Source organism: Peromyscus eremicus, chromosome 6 (assembly GCF_949786415.1).
Source record: "Peromyscus eremicus chromosome 6, PerEre_H2_v1, whole genome shotgun sequence".
In the NCBI taxonomy this organism is placed as follows: domain Eukaryota; kingdom Metazoa; phylum Chordata; class Mammalia; order Rodentia; family Cricetidae; genus Peromyscus; species Peromyscus eremicus.
This window is the reverse complement of record NC_081421.1, coordinates 57,325,783-57,347,018: the sequence shown is the minus strand read 5'-3', so window position 1 is coordinate 57,347,018 and position 21,236 is coordinate 57,325,783. Positions and strand designations below refer to the sequence as shown.

Sequence of the window (21,236 nt, the reverse complement as noted above, 5' to 3'; positions counted from 1 at the left end):
AAACACACACACACACACACACACACACACACACACACACACACACACACAAATAAACCAAAAAACAAAACAAAAAAAAATGGTATTCCTCTCAAAAATGTCTTATTGTAACATAACAATTGGCTTTGTACATTTTTTGAAAAGAGGATTTTCTAACAAAACTATCATAATAGAGGCTGGAGAAATGGCTCTGTGGTTAAGGGCACTGGCTGCTCTTCCAGAGGACCCAGGTTCAATTCCCAGCACTGAAACGGTGACTCAGAACAATATGTAACTCCAGTTCCTGGGATCTGATACCTTCTTCTGGCTTTCATGGGCACCAGGCACACACATTGTACACAGATGTACACACACAAAAACAACTATACACATAAAATAAAAACAAACAACAAAGCCTTATCAAATAGCACGTATTAAGAGCAGCAAAGGTCAATAAACCTGCATTGGTGATATTTGCATCTTACTTCTAAACCGTAAACTGTTCGTTTTAGAATAAACCACAGGTGCTGGGCACAGGGAGCAGTTTATTGTAAAATACAAAGCAGCAATGACTTCCGCAGTGAGCTTCCATACATGTCTGGACATCCTCATCAATGCCAAGCTATGAACAAAAGGACAACCGTGGAGCCAGTGCCCACTAAAATCGCTTTCTCTTGATAATTTCTGGTTTCCAGCTGACCGGGTGAGTTTCTTCTGTCTAAAAAGAGAACAGTAAGCAAAGTGTTATTTTATTAATTTGTTTCCTTTCAATACAAAGACCTTGTCTTTGCTAAATCACACTTGGCAGGACATGTTTAATGGATCTTTGAGGATGTTAGAAACAGCTGACAAACTTCTGGCATTCTCCAAGTCTAATAAAGGATGAGTGGATCTATCACACATTCAGTTGCCCTTTCACTTCAAGTCAGATTTCTTTTAGATATCACAGCAACACCAATGCCGTGATTCCAGATTTCATTTCCATAGCAGTCTATTATTTGCTACTATTATTAAGGTATCATTTTCCCAGTAACTGTATTGAGAAAGAACTAGATTTTAAAAGTAATGTAACAATGGAACCATCAGCATCAATGCAACCACACAGAAGCCCCAAGCCGATCACTATATATGTGACAAATCCCTCAGTACTGTAACGAGTCCTTTGTTTTCTAGTAACCAAGTGAGAGGTCCTTCCTAAATTGGCACGACAGTTCTTTTACTTTAAAAGGCATGTAAAAGCTGGTGTGGTGGCTCATGCCCACAATCCCAAGTATCTGGGAGGCAGAGGCAGGAAGACTGCTTCAAGCTTAAGTCAACTTGCGCTACAAAGTGAGTTCCAGGCTAGCCAGAGATACAATGTGAAGCCCTGTCTCTAAATACAAAACATATAATTAAACTTAAAAAACTGAAAGAAACATACAAGGAAACTGAGCACCTACCGCGGTCTCATCCTCTCTGTAAACTTTAATGGTTTTATCAGCTTCAGCTGTTAGTAACCGACTTTCTGACTGATCAAAAGCACAAGCAAATATTCCCGATTCACTGTCCAAAGACCCAGGTTGTACAGCTGCATGCACTCGCTGAAAATTGTAGCCAGTTCTCCAGTCCCAAAGGTGCATAGTGCCATTGTCAGCTGTGAAGGAAAGACGTGGTTAGATTTCTACCCATTCAACAGCTCAGATGACCCATGAGCAATACAAAGACATAGAACATACACACACACACACACACACACACACACACACACACACACACACACACACTCACTCACTCACTCACTCAAATTCCCTAATAAGGTTTTGTCTACTTTCCTTTATGTTTAATTCAGAACTATAGACCCTAAAAGACACCATAACATTTGACAATCCAACCAAACTGGGACAATTCCTAGCATAAACCTTCCTTACCTTTATCACATGGGAATTCAAAGAGGACTAAACTATGCAACATGCTGCATGGATTACCAAAACATTATGAATAGGCACATACACCCTAGTCAAGTGAGTGCCACTACAACATAGGTGTGATGCTGTAGGAACTACACTAACTCACCCACTTCAACAAAAGGGCAAACTCAACACCCCATAAAAACCTTGCTTTACCTCCAGATACAAGTACTCCGTCAGCATTCACTGCCAGTGTGTTAATAATTGCATTATGACCAGAGAGATTTTGAATGAAACCTCCATCAGGGAATTTCCACTGCTTTATGTTATCTGGAGATCCAGAAGCAAATGTGTAACTGGAACAAAGATTGATTGACAAGAATTAATGGGAAAGTACACTGCATCAAAAAATCTCCCAGCTTGGAAAAATTCCTGTCTGCTCACTGGTCCCCGACAGCTTTATTACAATGTTAAGTCCATGGAGGTGCAAAATCATCAGTATCTCCATTCCAATTTCTACCAGCCTTTTAAACTACTGAAATGAATTTTAAATCCCAGAATAATGTTTTCATTTCTTCAGTGTTCTACACCGAATTAACACAACAAATGTACATATTCAATGGCCAAAAAAACTCCCCCTGACAATTTTGGAAAAAGGGAGAGAAGGAAAGAGAGGGAAGGAGAGGGTCCAGAAGAGGGTGGTTAGGGGTGGCCTGATCTGGTTACAGCTTGCGACTTTATGCTTGTCTTCTCTGGGAATCGTGACTTCACTGTCCATTAAATTCCTCCTTAAGGATTAAACTATTCTGTGTCTGTCTCAGATGTCACACGACAGCATATATGGCACAATCTCTGACAGGTAAGAAGTATGTCCATTGCCCTCTATGTCCTAAACATATTCAGCCACTATTACCTCCTACTCTGACATGCAGTTTTAACCATGACTTGGTCTTACTTGTCACTATGTAGAGGGACTTTCTCCTTCATTCTATACAGAGCATGAAGCAAAATAGCAACAACAAACAGAAAATTAAAGCAAGCCTGTCCATCTGCAGCACAGGCTGCAAGACTACAATAGCAGTCCTGGTGTTGGAGTTTCACTACGACATGGAGAAGGAAAAGCTAATGAGCAAAACACACTTACTGTCGTGGATGTAAGACCACAGCCCTGACCGATTTCTTATGATTTGTCAATGTCACTCTTGTCTTCCCAGCCACCAGATCCCATAATCGTATTGTGGTATCGTGACTTCCTGTAATGAAAAGACACACACGCACAGGCACAGAGAGGAGAGAGACAAACAGACAGACAAGGACAGAATCCACAAGTTATAATACAGTAATCATAAAGCACTCCTCTATACATATATATACACTAAGTAGAAGTCCTACCACTGTGAATAATATCCTCAAAGTTCTAAAACTAGTATTGTTTTATATTTTCTTCTTTTTAAAATGCCCAATTGAGGCACTAGAGAGATGGCTCAGTGGTTAAGAGCACTTCTTAACCTGGGTTTGGTTCCCAGCATCCACATAGTGATCACAACCATCTGTAACTCCAGCTCCAGGGGACCTGACACTATTCTAACCTATGTGGACACCAGGTACACATATAATGTACATACACACACGCAGGCAAAACACTTATCCATATAAATCTAAAGATAAAAAAAAATAAAATACTCAACTATAAAAATACATAAATAGCAAATAAAACAAATATGTAATTTTATCCTCCAGTGGCTGAAAAGTGAAAAACTGAATTGTTTCCCCTTAATATTTCTAGTTAACAAAACAAACCAAGTGACAGAATTAATTTCCAGTCACAGTAAAGTTCACTGTCATTTAAGTAAGACTCATACCAGTTCTGAAGGGATTGGTGGCAGGGTATTTTCTAACTTCAATTCCCTAGAATGATAGTCATGACACTCTAGAATGACACTTGACTGTATCTAACAGCAGTTTTGCAGACGCCTTTTATAATACCTGACACATTCTATGATACATAAAAAGCACTAGAAAAAAAATCTTGCAATCCTAATTTCCAGTGTCCATGACTGAAATACAGAGTGACACTAGAACTTGGAGGAGCCACAGCGCAGACGCAGAACGGTGATGCATCTGGTATGAGAGGCAGTAGGGTGGAGAAGCAGATCCTACCAGTAATGATCTGTGGTTCTGCAGCTTGGCATCTCACGGTAGCAACTGCATTTGTGTGTCCAGACAAAGTGTGTACACTGGCTTTAGTTCTCACATCCCAGATCTGTAAAAATATAATCAACATATTATGAAAAAAAACAGGTATTCATATCTGATAGCTCTAAGTCTGCCAGACCAGGGTGTCTGAACGTAAGGAAGAGAACGCATAAATGGAGGACAATGATCCATGTGCTATGGGGAAAGACAGAGGCCAAGGAAGACAGGCGTTCAAAGATCAGGACACTGATCTATGGGCTTAGTCCCTCAATGGGATTAGAGAATTAAACACTAATGGACAGTGACTGTGACAGCCTAGAGCAGTGGTTCTCAACCTTCCTCAGGCTTTGACCCTTTGAAACAGTTCCTCAGGTTGCAGTGACCACCAACCATAAGATTATTTTAGTTGCTACTTGATAACTGTAATTTTGCTACTGTTATGAATCATTGGGTAAATATGATTCCTATTTATCATATCCATATGCAGAATGGTCTTAAGTGACCCCTGTGAAAAGGTCGTTCCACCCCCAAAGGGATCACGGCCAACAGGTTGGGAATCACTGGTGAAGAATATGAGGCTGTCACAACTCAGGGGCAGGACAAATTAAGAGTAAACACAGAACTGAAGAGTGAGGTTGAACAAACATACAAGGCATGAATCCCGAGAGAGACCAGGTTATGATGAATCAAGAATCTATTGTTCTTTATGAGAAAAATAACACGCTAATACCAGGTTTGCATATGAGAAGATACAAGACACCTACAACAAGCCCAGAGCCACATCTCCCTCACCCGTGCAGTTGAGTCTCGACTACAAGTCACCAGGACATCGATTGTTGGATGCAAATCCAGACCATACACTGCACTTAGATGGCCATGATAGTGTCGTATAACCTAAAGATAAAAGCAGAAAAGTTACAATTTCTAAAATTAGGAAGATCAACAGTGGAGTCTGGGGACACAGCTCCAAGGCAGAGAGCTAGCCTAGCTTGCCAAGGCCCTGGATTCCATCCCAGCAGTGTAGTGTAAACAGACAATCAACAGCAGCTCATGCTGTTTGAATGCCTTTGCTCCCAGCTTACCTTGTTATATTCAAGATCCCAGCACTTCACTTGTTTGTCTTCTCCACAAGAGAACAAGTAAGGGCTCCTCGTGCTCACGATCACACCACGCACCGTACTGATATGGCCAGTCAGCGACAGCTTTAATTTGCCACTAGCCAAGTCCCAAATCTGAAATCAAATAATTGTTTTTCTTTACGCTGGCTACTCATCCCCCACAAAAAACTCAGAACACTGACATTACACTAAATGTATGCACATATAAGAACTAAGACTCTTTACATTGATTCTTCTCCAAATAAAAGCAGGAAAAAAAGGCACATTCAAACTGGGTAAGTGTTTGCAGAAGGTGACAAGGTTAATACTCCCAATATATAAAAAGATTTGCTGATGATGAAAATATCAACAACAGAGCATTAACCGTACCTGAGGGAACAGTTTAACCCAGAAAAGTACTGAAGATAAAAGCGTTCAGCCTCACTGCATTTCTAGGTGTCTGTCCATTTCGAGTGGTCACGGTAAGTACACTCTTCTGAAAAGCTATGTGGTCAGCACAACGGACCAACAATCAGCTCACTATCTTTGGAAAGAAATTTGCACTTTCCATACCAGCTCAAAGACATGAGGCCTAACATTTGTAGTGCACAATCTATCGAAACAAAAATACAATACACAAAGAGCAGCCTGTGTAAAAGGAATGCAGGCTTATCACAATGAAAATTATCACTACAATTTTAATGTTGAACAATAAGAAACAGGTTATAGAATTGCCTGCACATTCTACCCATTTAAAATACCGAATTTTTCATAAAAAATGCTATGTCAGAAAAACAAGACTCAAAAATTTAAAAAAAAAAAAAAAAAAAAAATGAGGATTTTTGCCAGGCATGGTAGTGCACGCCTTTAATCCTAGCAAGTGGGAAGCAGAGGCAGGAGGATCTCTGTGAGTTAGAGGCCAGCCTGGTGTACAGAGGTAGTTCCAGGACAGCGGGAGCTACACAGAGATACCCTGTCTCCAAACAACAGCAAGAGAAGAAACTGACTTTTACAGGACATACACATGTACACAGAGAGAAAGGGTTGGCCGTAGACACACGGGCACATCAACACAGACACACGACACACTAAAAGGAACCCGCCCGAGGTTCTAAGAGTGGGGCATGGTAGACGAGTCTAGGCTGTCTTACACTGCTTTCCACTACATCTCTAGAGAAGTACGCTTTCATTCTGTAATCACAGGGTAAAAACTTCCTTCAGTAACAGTTACACAGAACTAACAGGAGGCCATTAACATGCTTACAAAACCAATGTGAATGCCACTTTGCAAACAGGCATCATTACTAGTTTTGACAGTAAATTTTACTGCATGCAGCCATCGTAAAGAGAACCTACAACATCAATTCTTCTGTAGGAGTAACTTAAGAAACAAATCCAACCTCTTCCTTATTACCTTTATAGTTCTGTCAGCGGATCCAGTAACAAACCACTGATTTCCAGGTTCCACAGCGATACACCGAACCCAGCCAAGATGCCCACTGATCACCTATGTAACAAGGAGTGAAGTGAGCACTCATCCATACATGATTTAAAATGCACCCAATTTTAACCACAACCTGGATTTGAAAAGCATCATCTTCAAATTAGTTCTATAAAATTGACAATTATAGATTTTAGAGTGAGAAAAATTAACTTCTTTTCAATGAGTGAATGAATACTGAAATTGGGTACATCTATATAATGGAATACTACTAACCAATAAAAAGGAAGTACTTTATCTCAAAATCATCCAATGAAGGACACCACTCGCAAGAAACATCTACCATGCACTTTGAATTCCATGGCATAGTTAACAACAACAAAAGATGCACGTATAATAACGGCAAAGGATCAGCAGTGGCCAGGAGGAGTAGAGGAGTACGCAACTGCAATAGCACAGGGTGCTCTGTGAGGGGGGTCCTGATTATGGCAGTGGTTACTCAAATCTCTATCTATTGGATTCATTAGACCTACACATCAAGTACAGACGGTACAGTGTCTGAGAAACAATTATGCTGGCTATCTCATCCCCTACCTCATATTTTATTTTTGAACTGATATATTTTGAGTCATCTTATAATTTATTACAGCTGGAAGGATCACTGGCCGAAGAAACCTCTTTCTAAGGAATCTTCTCCTTCACTGTCACAGTAAACGCTTCTCTTTCTTAACTCTTTGCTCTCCACATTTAGTACCTCCCACCAATACTTTATACTATATTTTATAGTAGACAGCATGCAGTTGCACTTGGAACCTGCTCCTGACATCTCAGCGAAGTGCCCAAGCCCACCCACCTCAGGTCACTCCCTAACTTCCTAAGCTCACTCCTGGCTAAGTCCTTACTGTGCCAGAGGCAGAAGGAAATGCAGATCCACTTACCCTGTAGAGTTTCCACGGTGGGTGCCACTGGGGCTTGGGCATCGTAGGGGCTTTTTTAGCCATTAATGCAGAGTTCTTGGTATTGCCGGCCTCCATAATCATCTAGATATGAGACAGATCACACAACTATTACAGCTATCATACTGAAAGTTTCAGGCCACTTATTCAAAAGAGGGTATTTGAAAGGTTGCTTTGTTTTGTTTTGTTTTGTTTTAATTAACTGAAGAGGAAGATACCTAAAATACCTTTTCTTTACTTAAAAAAATTATAAAGCTTCCTCAGAACTCTGTATGTTCCATATATTTAAAAAGAAAGTAAACAACTGAGGCAGACGGAGAGCATCCTGCACTCTGAGCAGACATCACTGTGGAGTTCAAAACCCAACTGAACCAACCCCTAATTGACCAACTTTAGGCAAAAACTTGGTAACTCTCCTTTATCTCTCCATCTTATAATAGAGTAATTAATTATTTTAAAATATGTACTAGCTGATAAAGGCTGAGTATTCTTAACCCAAAAGTTTAAACTTTCAAATGCTCCAATATCCAAGCCTAATTTAGATTTCAGATTGAGTAGCAATAGCTAATGTATATGCAAATATATTGCCCACCAGAACTAGCTGTTAGGACCCTATTGCTAAAGACACCACACACCTGGGTTGCAAGACACAGAGAAACCAAGCTGGAACTGAAATGGGAACTCTCCCTATTACCCAGCTTTCACAGAGCTGGAAGGTGCTGCGCAGGCTCTCAACGGAGAAAAAGCATCAACGGTCCTGCCCACCTTTGACCTCTGTGAACTTCAATACCAACTAGTTAGGCAAGCTGTGCCCATTCGTACACTAGCACCATTACTGTTATAGCAGTAATCAACTGCTCTTTGCTTGGATTTGAGGCCTGCTGGACAGAAGGGAACCCATACACGGTACTATAAACCTGGTCAAAAACATATGGCTAGGAAATCTTCTCATTATCTATCTGTATACCCATAGACAAATGCTACTCCTAGCCCTAATGAGAGAAATTTCTCTTTGCAGGTCACAGTCATAAATGCAGAAATTCATGGCTGTGCAAGGTTCTGAGAACAAGTGACAGGTGAGTGCCCAGCACTAACCGAAACATTTACACCATCTCCTCTAAGGCTCAGTGAACACTACAGAAGAGGAAGTGGAAAGGGTCTAAGAGCCAAAAGACAGGAGGATAGGCTGAGTGATGTCACCTCCTGAGCCTAACACAGCCACTGCAATCTTGAACTTGGAGCAGCTGAGGACCCTGCACGGGGCCTACACAAGACCAGCCCCATCAACAATCAGGTGTGCAGAGGGAGAGGCACATGGGGCCTACCCCTCCCTGCTGAACTACTGACGACTGAGATTTTTGGGAGAGAAGGGGTCACTGCCTTCAGGTGTGTCCCTACTGCTAAGCCCATCAAGCTCCAATGGACAGTTCCAAACCCATGGTCTACACACAGCCTGGCTAAACCCAGTGGGTCACTAAACAAAACATAAAGGCATGGAAGTGGAAAAGTGAAGGGGTAGAAGGTGAGAGTAATCAGAATGCATCTTTTTTAGATGTATGAAATGTCAACGAACACATGGAATTAATTTTAAAACATGTATGTCAATATTCCAAGCAAAAAGTCTAAATCTAAATCTAATGTGAAACACTCGCAGTCCAAGCACTTAATAAAGAATGCACAACCTGAAGAATCTACAATTAGTATCACCCCATTAATCCAAAACCATATTGAAAGCTATGAAATTCTACCCTTAGGAGGTGTAAACTGGGCCAAGGGATGTAGCTTAATTGGGAGACTGCCTGCCTAGCATGCATGAAAATCTGGGTTTACCTCCAGCTTGCAATTCAGGAACTCAGGAGGTGGAGGTAGCAGGATCAGGAGTTCAAGGTTAGCTCGGCTACACAGAATACCTGAGACCCTATCCTGAAGAAACTTAAGCTATACCCGCCTAAGGAGGCAGAAGGCCTGAGCAGACCTGCTCTGAAATGTGGTCTGCCAAATGAGCTCTATCACTGTGCAAGGAAAGCCTGTACTCATTTCAAGGGGCTGCACAGCACATAGATGTCACCAAACCAATAGCACTCAATGGCAATCACACACCAACCCACATCACCAGCACATGTCCATAATAACATAAACCCATACAAGGTTCAGGTCACGTTCTTTGTATTGTGTGTGTATATGTCGGGTGCTATTACTAGCGTAATACATTCCCAGTAACTACAGTAAGAAAAAGTAAGTTAAAAAAAAATGAATAAACTGATTCACTCACTGGCAGCAATAAAAGCAATATAAGAACCCAAGGACCAACACTTCTCAAGATGAAACATACCTTAATACTATAAAAAGATTTTCTTAAAATTTAATTACCTTGTGTGCATGTGCATACATGTGGCACATGTATATACAGGTGTGTGCTTGTGAAGGCCAGCAAATGTCAGGTGTTCCACTCTATCATCACTCTCGGCCACATGTACCTGCAGCTAACTGCTTCACTTTTAGGCTATGCTGGCTGGCCACTGAGCTAAAGAGATCCTCTGCCACCCTTACTCTGACCCCCCACCCCCAAATGCTGGTGTTACAGGTGACATAGGCACACACAGCTTTTCCAAGGCATTGTGCTTGCACACAGCCGGAGCTCTTAACTGACTGAACCATGTCCCCAGCCCTATCCTTGTACTTCTGAGAGTGAGTAGTAAATACCAAGATCACAGTATCTTTACTAAAAAACCTACATGTATAACGTTAAGTAGACATAGAAGTAACAGGAGCTTGGATTCTTAAAAAAAAAAAAAAAAAGCAATTTATCAAAACTATGTTTTTAGGGCTATGAAATGTTAAGGAATATCTATCTCAGGCTGCTATTTTTATTAATGGATCCCAGGACAGCACTGATTTCAATATCCAGGTAAGACTTTTAAGTTCAAGGAGAGGAAAGACTCACGTTCCAAAAGCTAGAAACCTGCAGTTATTTGACCCAGGAGACTTACGGAATTCATGGCTGAGGGCTGGGACCGGTCAGAGGCCCCGGGGTGTCGGTACTCACTGCCAGCAGGCGCAGGACGATTTGCGTCAACTCTGCAGAAGAGAAAGATCATGAAACAATTACTCAGCACCTCTCTGGGTATACAGTCTGTATAAAGAAACGTTCTCTTCTGAATCTGTGGGACAGCGGGGAGGCAGCTCTCAGTACATAAAGTGCAAGTATGAGGGCCTGAGTTCAGTTCCCAGGACCTTCCTTTAAAAAAAAAGCATGGTGGCTGTGCTTGTGACCCAGCACTGGGGACAAGATGGGCACATCCCCAGGGCTAGCTGCCTGCCAGCCTAGCCTACTTGCTGAGTTCCAGGCCAGTAGAAAGACCCTAAACAAATAAAGGTAGGAGCAGTGAGATGGTACAGCATGGCTAAGGACATTTGCTCTACTCTCCTGAGTTCAACCCCTGAACCTACAGTAGAAAGAGAACCAATTCCCAAAAGCTGTCCTTCCATTTCCACATAGGCACTGTGGTGTGCACACACACACACACACACACACACACACACACACACACACTATGCTTTTATTCTTTTTAATAGCAGATCGGTAGCATCCGGCTTCTCCATGTACACACATTAACAACCCAAAACTGCAAATGGTGAAAATCTTTGTCACTAAAGTCCAATAGTCATACCTGGCCTGATTCGGCAACGCCACGGCTAAAGACTGTGCAGCTGACTCACTTGGCATTCTTTGGATCTTAGTATCAGCAGTCAGGGCAACACCTATTTAAACAAAAAGTTCCTTTCAGTACTATCAGGACCTAAATTACTTGCACTTAAAACAAAACTGGAGGAGAACACACTGTAAGTTCTAAGCAATGACAGTACAATAATCTTGAATAAGTTACCTTGTCTTTGCTTTTAACTTTTTCATAATAAATACTGGTTAATATCCAGCTCAAATTTAAATACAAGCAGCTTGGTATTAAAAGCAACCCAAGACTATTGAATAAAGTTAATTTTCTATTGATTCAGACAATATGTTCATGAGCAAACAGCAGTTATTTAAACCTGTGTCCACACACACATGTGTGTGCTTGCTTGCTTCAGCCATACCTACTCATATGCTTAAATTTAGGTACCTACACATTTGTCTAAATCAACAGATAATACATTTGTGTAGACCTAGTACAGCATTATTGTCACCTACCAGGTCCTGGTGGATATGGATGTGTACCTGTCACCAAATATTCAACATCTTGTCCTTAAAAAAAATAAATAAATATATATAAATTCAGTGAATTTACCTTTATTTAAGTATCTTTTAAAATGCATTATTAATACCAACTAGAGTTTTCCTTTCCAACTAAAACTGAAGCCTCAGAAATCAAGGGAATTGATCATTTTGCCTGTAAGCTGTTACTAAATCAAGAAAGATCACGCATTTCTATCTAGCCGTGCTGGGAACACAGGCCTTCCCATTCACTGACAACTACTTGGATTGTTCTTCAAAGCAAATAGCTTCACATGGAATACACGACTCTTTGTTCCTTATAATTTCATCTTTCTGAATTATAGACCCGACAGATGGTCTCTCCACAGGCTAGTAATAAACTTCAATTTTTTTCCTGTAGACTCATTGTAACCTTGAATATCTCTTAAGAATTTTGTTTTCTAGTAAAAAATCTTAGTTACTCCTCTGATGAGCAAGTCAAGATTTCCACTGTAACAGCAACAAATAAGCAGTCTTCCCCAGTGAGGAACCAAGAAAATATTTTTTTTTTCTATTTTAAAAATTCACATGTAAACCTGATGGTCTTCACCTTGATTGGCAGGATACTGTTTATGAGGATAAGAATCTGCTGCGTTCTGAGGTCCCTTCTCCTTAAGGTTCTCTTTTGAAGTAGGCATATGCAATACAGGACCATACTCATTTCGAAGCTTGATTGCCATTTTCCGCTTGTGACTATTTAAAAATCATAAACATGAAATGCATCCTTAAATACTGAAAACACATTCACCAATGAAAATATTCAGACTGCCAGAAAACAAGTATATAAACAAATACTTCATTCACTCTCACAGATACAGGATGTTTTTCAAGTTAAATAGTATTTTAACAAGTACAAAATTTCAAAATGCATTTCCACACCATATATATTTACTTTTTCTCACAATCTATCATAGAGTATTCATTAAACCCAAGTAGGACCTTAGTTTGCCCAATAAACATAAAAGCTTTTTTGGTGAGGCCTCAAGGGTCCAACTGAACTACTGGCTAATATATCTTTTAAAAAATCTTTAAATATCTGATAGACACTTTTACTAGTTATTTAAAATGTCAGACCCAATGAAAGCACTAAATTAGCTCAGCATTTTAAAGAGAAATGTACTTATAGTACCTAAAAAAATGCACCTTATAAATTAAATATAAATGCAAATGAGGGGAAGTAGATTATAAAAGAAAAGCAAAGGACAAAGAAGGGTACTGGGTACAACACAGTCCCAGACTGAAGCTGGTGAGAACCCAAATATGCCCTCAGAAGTCTTCATTATACTAAGGAGCAGGTATGGGAGTAGAGGTACTGGCCAAGTACAATTTCAGTTCAGTGAAGCTCTGAGAGCAGGAAGCCAAAAGCACATACAAAGTGATTCATCAAAAATCAGATAACCTAACCCGAATGCTCCTAACTACTGGATATCTTAGTCACTTTTCTATTGTGACAAAACACCATAAACAAGGTAATTTACAAAAGAAAGTATTTAATTTGGGGCTCATGGTTCAAGAGAGTCAGAGTCTTTGACCATCATACTGGGGACCATGAGACAGCAGGCAGGCAGGCATGGTGCTGGAGCAGCAGCTGAGAGCTTATACTGATTCACAAGCATGGGGTTGGGGGCAAGGAGAGAGAGCGGGAGCAGGCTAACTGGGAATGTGGGCTTTTGAAATCTCACAGCCTGCCCCAGTGACACAACTCCTCTAACTAAGCCACACCTCCTAAACCTTCCGAAAGAGTTCCACCAACTAGAGACCAACCACTTAAACACATGAGCTTATGGAGGCCATTCTCCTTAAAACCATCACACTGGGTATTTCTAAATTATGACTAGCTAATAGGATTTTTATTGTAAAAGACAAGACATTAGAAAAAAAATGAGTAAACTCTACTTACACTATGACCGAAAGCCACTTGCTATTGCTCAAGTATCCTGTGAGTGTCTGCACCACTTTTAAGGCCTTTAAAAACCACCTTCTCTCTGTGCTCATCTATCAATATTAAAATTTTAAATACTTTAGAGATTGAAAAGGAATAAAACTTGCCTCTCTTCATCCAAAGGCACAGGTTTTCCATTATCAGCTACAAACATGTCATGGGTCCTCTTCAAGGACCTGAACACCAGTGTGTGTACGGAATGCTTCTGTACCTCCTGTAAAGAAACAACCAAAATCACACATCTAACCACAAGTGACCCATATGTCCTAATCAACACTAGAATGGTTATGTGCTTTACATGTTAAATACACAGAATGATGTATACTCCACACTATCTGTAACAAAGTACAGCAGTCAACAACAAAGATGAGAAAGCTCCTGTCTGGCTGGAGCTCTGGGTAAAAGTAACTGAATGAAGCCTAGGACTGTAATTTGTTTAATCAACATTTACTGAGCTTGTACTATATCTGGCATGAAGAGCATTCAAGAAATAACAGACAAAAATAAGCAAAAATAATTCCACATTTTGGGAGGTTCTATGAAAATAGGCAATGGGATGAGTCAGAGAAAAAAAGAACTGCTAAATGTAATTATGAAAGGTTTAGCTGAGGAAGACAGCCTTAAACACTGAACAGAGGTATGAAAGACGCAAGCTGAAGAAAACACTGCAAAGGTGTTCAGATAATACCCGAACTGCAGCACAGTTGTGAATGCTGAGGGATTGTGGGCTGTAGTATAAAATGAGGCCTCAAGGCTGGGCAGTGGTGGCGCACTTTTAATCCTTGCACTTGGGAGGCGGAGGCAGGTGAACTTGAGGCCAGCCTGGTCTACAGAAGGAGTTCCAGGACAGCCAGGGCTACACAGAGAAACTCTGTCTCCTACTCCCCCTTCCCCCACCCCGTGCGCACGCCCCAAATGAGGCTACAAGGGTCTGTGAGGTTCAGACCTCTGCCACCACTTACATTTTTAATTCTAGTAACACTGGGCCAGAAAGGAGTTTTAAGCAGGACCAATTCATATTTTATTTATGTTTGTGGTGCTGCAGACTGAATACAGCGCCTTGTGCATGCTAGGCAAGCATTCCACCATTGAACTACACTCCTCCAATGTGTTCATTAAACATAAGCCTTAGACCAGCTGCAAGCTAATTCACCAGTCCCAGCAGAAGATATTGGGCTAGATTAGGAGGACTGCAGTGGATCTGGAATGCAGTGGGTGAAATTAAGAAACGCTTGGGATACGCATAAACAAACAAAAAATTAAGAAGGGTAAGCTTTACTCGGGTAGAACCTAAATAACAGTCGAACTGACAAGTAAGCTTGGACCAGCATCCCAACCACAGTGGGAACATCAGAAGCCCCGCCTCCGAGGACAGCGCCAGCTCGAAGCGACACACAGGGACTGCAAGGTTCTCTCGGGCTTCCCGCCGACCGAACCTCAGATTCGAGATGTCATCGGCCTTCCTCTCGCCCCGAAATCCCGGGACCACCAGCCTTGGCCACACAGCTCCTTTCCCCAGGTTCCCAGCACTTTCATCCTGCACGTTCGTGGGCAAAGCAAAGCTCCAGAGACAAACGACTCCCGAGTGCTACTTTACCTCCACCATGTCGCCGCAGCTTAGCCCACTCCTCTAGCAGCGAAGAAACTCGAATGATCGACGCAGAAATCGCCGCCACTATTCTATAGCTCCTTCCGGAGACTGGGGCCTGACGGCGGATGTGACGCCACCCGCGCACGCGTATTAGCCACCCGCCGCGCGGGGACCGGGGAGCGAGGGGCGGGGTCTAGCGGTCGAGGGCGGGAGCTAGGCGGAGTTGAGCGGAGCCTCGAGGCCGAGATCCGGATCGCGGCTGCCTCGGGGAGGAGCTGGGCGGGGCTTAGGCGGGGTGGGCGGAGTCTCCAGGTGGAGGGGCGGGTCTCGACAAAGCTGGGCGGAGTCCCCTGGATGAGGGCGGAGGCTCCTGCGGGATCCTAGGGAGCGCGCCAGCCTTAAAGCTTTGCTTAGGGGCGGTACCTGTTCCAGGAAGCTTAATGCTCCTGAACGCAGAGATCCTAAGCAGTTTTTCAAAAAAACGATAGCGAACTTAACTTTTTTATTGTATTTGGCCTGATGCTAAAGTATTGAAGTTTTATGTTTTGCTCAGGTATAATCTGTGGTTTATGATCTATTGTTTTCAAATGTTTTTCTGTGTAAAAATAATTGATGTAGTTGGTATTTGCAATCTTAAATAAGACGTTTTCACTGATCCTACATCTTCCTGAACCGTGATTAAGTTCAGTGATCCGTCCTCAGAGAATACTAAGAGTACTTTGAGAAGAGTGATAATGTAGCACAAATATAGCAATGAGAATCAGTGCTCTCAAATTATTTTTTAATTCGTAAAAACATAAAGGTCACATTTTTTTACCTGAAAACAGTCATTTCTAGGGTTGTTTTGTTTTTTTTTGGTTTTTTTTGGTCCCTAACTTAACAGGCAAGTCATCTCTCTAGCCTGAGAGTAGTCATTTCTAAATTTAAATGTGAGTTTAGCCTAAGGACCTTGTTTTTTGTAAAAGTGGCCAATGGTGGTACACTTTGCAAGGAAATACCATAACTATAGAACATATTCCGATGATTTTAATAATATTATAACTTACCCAGAGATAGTAATAACCATAGAAAACATTTTTTTTTTTTTGGTTTTTGGTTTGGGGTTTTTTGTTTGTTTGTTTGTTTTTCAAGACAGGGTTTGCTCGGTGTAGTTTTGGTGCCTGTCCTGGCTCTCACTCTGTAGACCAGGCTGGCCTCGAACTCACAGAGATCTGCCTGGCTCTCTCTCTCCCCAGTGCTGGGATTAAAAGCGGGCACTACCGCTGCCCGGCATAGAAAAGAACATTTTAAATCACAATAACACTAAGCAAATGTGAGAAAGACCTTAATATATCTATGGTAATGTAATGACTGCTAGACAGCTCTTACTAAACCTGTCGATACTTAATCATCCTAAGCACAACTTACGCACGGGCTCATAACAGCAATATACTGAGGTAAAGCACACTAGATTTTGCTCTTCTTACAGTTCATGGATTATGTCATCCATGTGAAAATTACCTATTTAGATTAACAGAGAGTTTAGGTGACCTTATTATCCAGTCTAGGATCCATAAATCACACATATCATAGGCAGATTCCGTGTGTTATGTAGGAACCTGAGTATTTCTGCTGGATGTGGCCTCCCTTCTCCTATTTTCTTGGGTTTTTGAATGGGTCCAGCAGCTGCAGCTGGCGGTGGCACAGGCCTTTAATCCCAGCACTTTCGAGGCAGAAGCAGGTGGATCTCGGTGTTCAAGGCCCAGCTGGTCTACATAGTGAGTTCCAGGATAGCCAGGGCTACACAGAGAAACCCTGGCTCAAAAAACTTGTGAAAAGACCCTAGCGGTAGAGGCTCATGCCTTTAATTCCAGCACATGGGAGGCTGAGGCAGGCAGATCTCTGAGTTTGAGACCAGCCTGAGTTCCAGGACAGCCAGGACTACACAGAGAAAACAAAACAGAAAAACAAAAAACAGGGCCACATCTGAAACAAAAGGAAGAAAGAAAGACAGAAAGAGAGAGGGAGAGAGGGAGGGAGGGAGGGAGGGAGGAAGGAAGGAAGGAAGGAAGGAAGGAAGGAAGGAAGGAAGGAAGGAAGGAAGGAAGGAAAAGAGAATTCCTGCACTGCCTGACATCTTGAGCTGCCTTTTGTGGACAGTAGATGTCACTATGGCTCTTCACAAGGGCACAGAGGATTTTTTTTTTTCCCCTTTAAGAAAACATGACAAATGATTTATGAATATAAGTATGAATGCTACATTTGTATGTGTGAAAACAATCATGCAGACTTGAAGGGAAGCCTGTCTCGTTAACTGGGCTGTTTTCACTCAACAATAAAAATCTTTTTATTTTCCTTCAAATAGTGTACCCTTTGCTGCTGAGCAACGATAGGTGAGGTAAAGTGGGACCAGGCACCACTGGAAGGACCTGAGGGCCTAACAGATTTAACTGGAGAATCAAATGATTAAGCAGAGAAACGTTATCACTCTTGAACTGCGGTAGCTGAGTCTTCTCTCTACAGTGCCTTCATGAATGTGAAATCAAGGCAATGGACCTGACTTTCTACTTACTTCCTTTGAAGGTTTCAAATTGCTTAAGAGACCGTCAGGGCTAGCATAGGGGTAAGGCTGGCACGCCCACTCTTAACTTAGGCACCTGTAGTGTCATCGTACTGGCAGGACCACTGTGGTCCGACTCTTGAACTCCAAAGATGACCACTAAACTTTTGTGTTTTCTGCCTCCAGATGACAGAAGTGGAGGAGCGTCTTGTTCTTGCCGTTGCTCCTGTGATCTGGAGCTAGTCAGAAAAGAAAATGCCCCCTTGTCCCGGCTCCTCGGGTTCCTTATGAGCTACACACTCAAGAGTAGCTGACATTACTAGATCAACAAAGGGAGCTGTCCACATAGACAGTGGCCTCTTACTCATCATCCCTGCCACATGCTCTCTCCTACTGAGGATGACAGGTCAACTGCAGGTATCCCAGCCACACTGTTCTGATGTTTGTGCCAGAAGTTCATTTTGGCCTCCAACATTCCAGGGCTAATTTCCACTGGACAGTTATTTGTGGTTGATATACTGTGCACCCTAATAAAGCTTTCCTGGGGATCAGAGAACAGAACAGACACCAGATTAGACATAGAGGCCAGACAGTGGTGGCACACATGCCTTTAATCCTACTGCTTGGGAGGTAGAGATTCGTCTGGATTACTGTGAGTTCAAGACCACACTGTGAACAGAGCCAGGCATGGTGGCACACTCTTTAATCCTAGCACTTGAGATCTCATGCCTTTGCTTGGGAAGGACACATTCCTTTCATCTCAGGAAGTGATGGCAGGAAGCAGAAAGTTATATAAGGCGTGAGGACCAGGAACTAGAGGCTTTTAAGTGGTTCAGCTGAGATCCCTCCTGGGTGAGGACTCAGAGGCTTTCGATCTGAGGAAACAGAATCAGCTGAGGAGTCGGCGAGGTGAGGTTGGCTGTGGCTTGTCCTATTTCTCTGGTCTTTCAGCATTAACATCTGGCTCTGTTTTTTTTTTTTTTTTTTTTTTTTTTTTATTAATAAGACCTTTTAAGATTCATGTTCCAGTTCTTAAGCTGTAGCCAAGGAGAACATGCTAAAAGACTAATAATTATAACATTTCCAATCATATGCCTGTGTAGACAAGCAGGGTCACTGAAATGGCCTACCTATCTATTCATTCATGCATAAATTCATAAACTCACTCAACTGATAGATGTGAAACACCTCAGGTGTAAGGTGTGTGATACAAGCAGTCATTGCTACTCAGCATCCCCCTCCCCCGCTGCCTGCCCGTTGCAAGTTCAAAAACCCTTTTCATTTTAAAGTCTGTTTTCCCTTTGAAGGGTGGTACTGTGCAAAAGCCTCCTACGATTCTGTAGGGCTCAGCACAGGTTTCTGTAGCTGATTTCTATTTCTTGTCTTTCTTCATAAACTCAGGACCCTTGTGTCTATTGCTCACTGAGCTACCCACCTGCTGCAAAGGAGGAACTCAAAGATTGCTACTTAGCCCCAATGGCCTTGTGTTGTGTAGGCTGAGCCGTGCATGAACTGAAAAAGTCACAAGAAGAGTGTCTGGATAACTGGGGTTCACAAGTCTTTGTCTTTGGTGCCAGGAAGCAGCTGGGCAGGATGGGTCATGTTTTCTCTGTCACTGATCGACTGCCCTTGACCTACATAACAAGATCAATTAATATGAAAAACACAGCATTATTGGCTTAGCAAACAGCACTCCCTTTCTTCTCCACCAATGGCAGCAGAGTGCAAAAATACTTAAGTATTCAGTATGTTTCTTCTCATTAAAATGGAATCATCTGCTTGGGACTATTAGACAACTCAAGGTGCTTTTTACTGTAACTTTAGAGAAAAAAAAAGTTTAAAGGTATCACCTAAATCTGCCACATGGGCATGAACATCCATGCCCATGCTATATACCAGGCTGAAAAAGATGAATGAAAGTAAGAGGTAAGAATGAGTAAGCCAATCGGAGGCACTGTAACCATAGATGAGCTGGCCCCAAACAGCAAGCCAATCAGAGACACTGTAATAACCATAGATGAGCTGGCCCCAAACAGCAAGCCAATCAGAGACACCCTAATAGATGAGCTGGCCCCAAACAGCAACAACAACAAGCATAAGGTACAAGCAAAACTCTATAGTCTGCACATGCATTCCATTGGGCAGTGCGGTTTAGTAGGCACAAAACAGGGCCTGTTGAGTCAGTGAACAGACTTGGTCAAGCCTGGTACCAGCTCTTGCCACCTCTTTGCCTGTAGGTAGCTGACTTGACCTCTGAGCTTCAAATTCATCATTTGCTTTTAAGAATAAAATGAGCCGGGCAGTGGTGGCACACACCTTTATCCCAACACTCGGGAGGCAGAGCCAGGTGGATCTCTGTGAGTTTGAAGCCAGCCTGGTCTACAGAGAGAGTTCCAGGACAGGCACCAAAACTACACAGAGAAATCCTGTCTTAAAAAAAAAAAAAAAAAAAAAAAGACAAATGAACACCCGCTAGGCGTGTATCCGTGAAGTCCAGTTCATGTGTTTATTCTGTGATTAATGGTTTGAATGCCCTCTGTTTCTGCCTTGCTCCTCCGTGTATCCCCAGCCCTAGCACACTACCTGTCCTTTTGAAGGTTTGAAGGTGCTGTGTGGAGAATGACTTAAATCTCAGAGTACCAGTTAAAGCAGCATGAAGAGGCAGAGGCAGTTGAAGGAACTTTCACTTTCATGTTGAACAAGTTCTGCCTCTTGTATATGTAGAGATACTAAAAAACACAGACTTACGCAATGATTAGCACTATCGCTAGGAGGTAACCTGTCGGAGATTGGAAATAGAGTCATACCATACATCTCAAAACATGATTAATCTTCTTCAAGATAGTTCTTTTCAAATCAGCAAAAATATAAATGTCACAGTGATGAAATCCTGTCCAGATCCTTAAGATGAGTTTCTTATCAATTATATTTTGAAGGTACATTCTCATGTACATTTGATTAGTGCACATATACAAACTTTGATTTTTCTGTCAGATTGTTTATTTTTCTAAGAAAAAAAATGAAATAAAAAGACTCTCAAAGCATGCTTACCCTGATAAAGGAAGCATGGATCGAGAAAGAAATCAGTGTTTTCCTGTATCTACACTCAGACTTTGTTTCTACAGTCTAAGAATCTGATATACTGTACTATCAAAAGAAGAAATTCCGTGTCTCTGTTTCAAACACTCTCATGATCCAAACTCAGATCATTTGCTATCATTCTTATCAAAATATTTTGCAAAATTTATGAGAATGTTTCACTTTTCATACAAAACCAGAAATGCTTTTGAGTAATGCACTTGCCAGAACGTGGCTTGTTGACTTTGGATGTTGTTTGAGTTAGGTGGGTGGAGTAGT

General features: G+C 41.8%; 1 protein-coding gene across 1 annotated transcript; it reads right to left on the bottom strand.

Moving 5' to 3' along the window:
* Positions 1–506: 506 nt before the first annotated feature.
* On the bottom strand, positions 507–15,473 carry Plrg1 (pleiotropic regulator 1). Its single transcript, XM_059265536.1, has 15 exons — positions 15,347–15,473; positions 13,857–13,963; positions 12,358–12,500; positions 11,745–11,798; positions 11,227–11,317; positions 10,546–10,633; positions 7,538–7,639; positions 6,573–6,665; positions 5,144–5,293; positions 4,854–4,955; positions 4,026–4,128; positions 3,010–3,118; positions 2,082–2,221; positions 1,419–1,612; positions 507–697 (listed from the first exon to the last, which is right to left on the bottom strand). The coding sequence occupies exons 1-15, from the start codon at positions 15,353–15,355 to the stop codon at positions 638–640; spliced, it is 1,545 nt and encodes a 514-aa protein (XP_059121519.1). The 5' UTR covers positions 15,356–15,473; the 3' UTR covers positions 507–637.
* Between the last annotated feature and the right edge of the window lie 5,763 nt (positions 15,474–21,236).

Excerpts from the sequence above, each read along its gene's own strand:
- Plrg1 (XM_059265536.1), bottom strand. Across the intron at positions 12,501-13,856 it reads GTGCCTTTGGATGAAGAGAG|TCACAAGCGGAAAATGGCAA; the intron begins GCAAGTTTTATT and ends ATTTTTAAATAG. Across the intron at positions 698-1,418 it reads ACAGAGAGGATGAGACCGCG|ACAGAAGAAACTCACCCGGT; the intron begins GTAGGTGCTCAG and ends TTCTCTTTTTAG.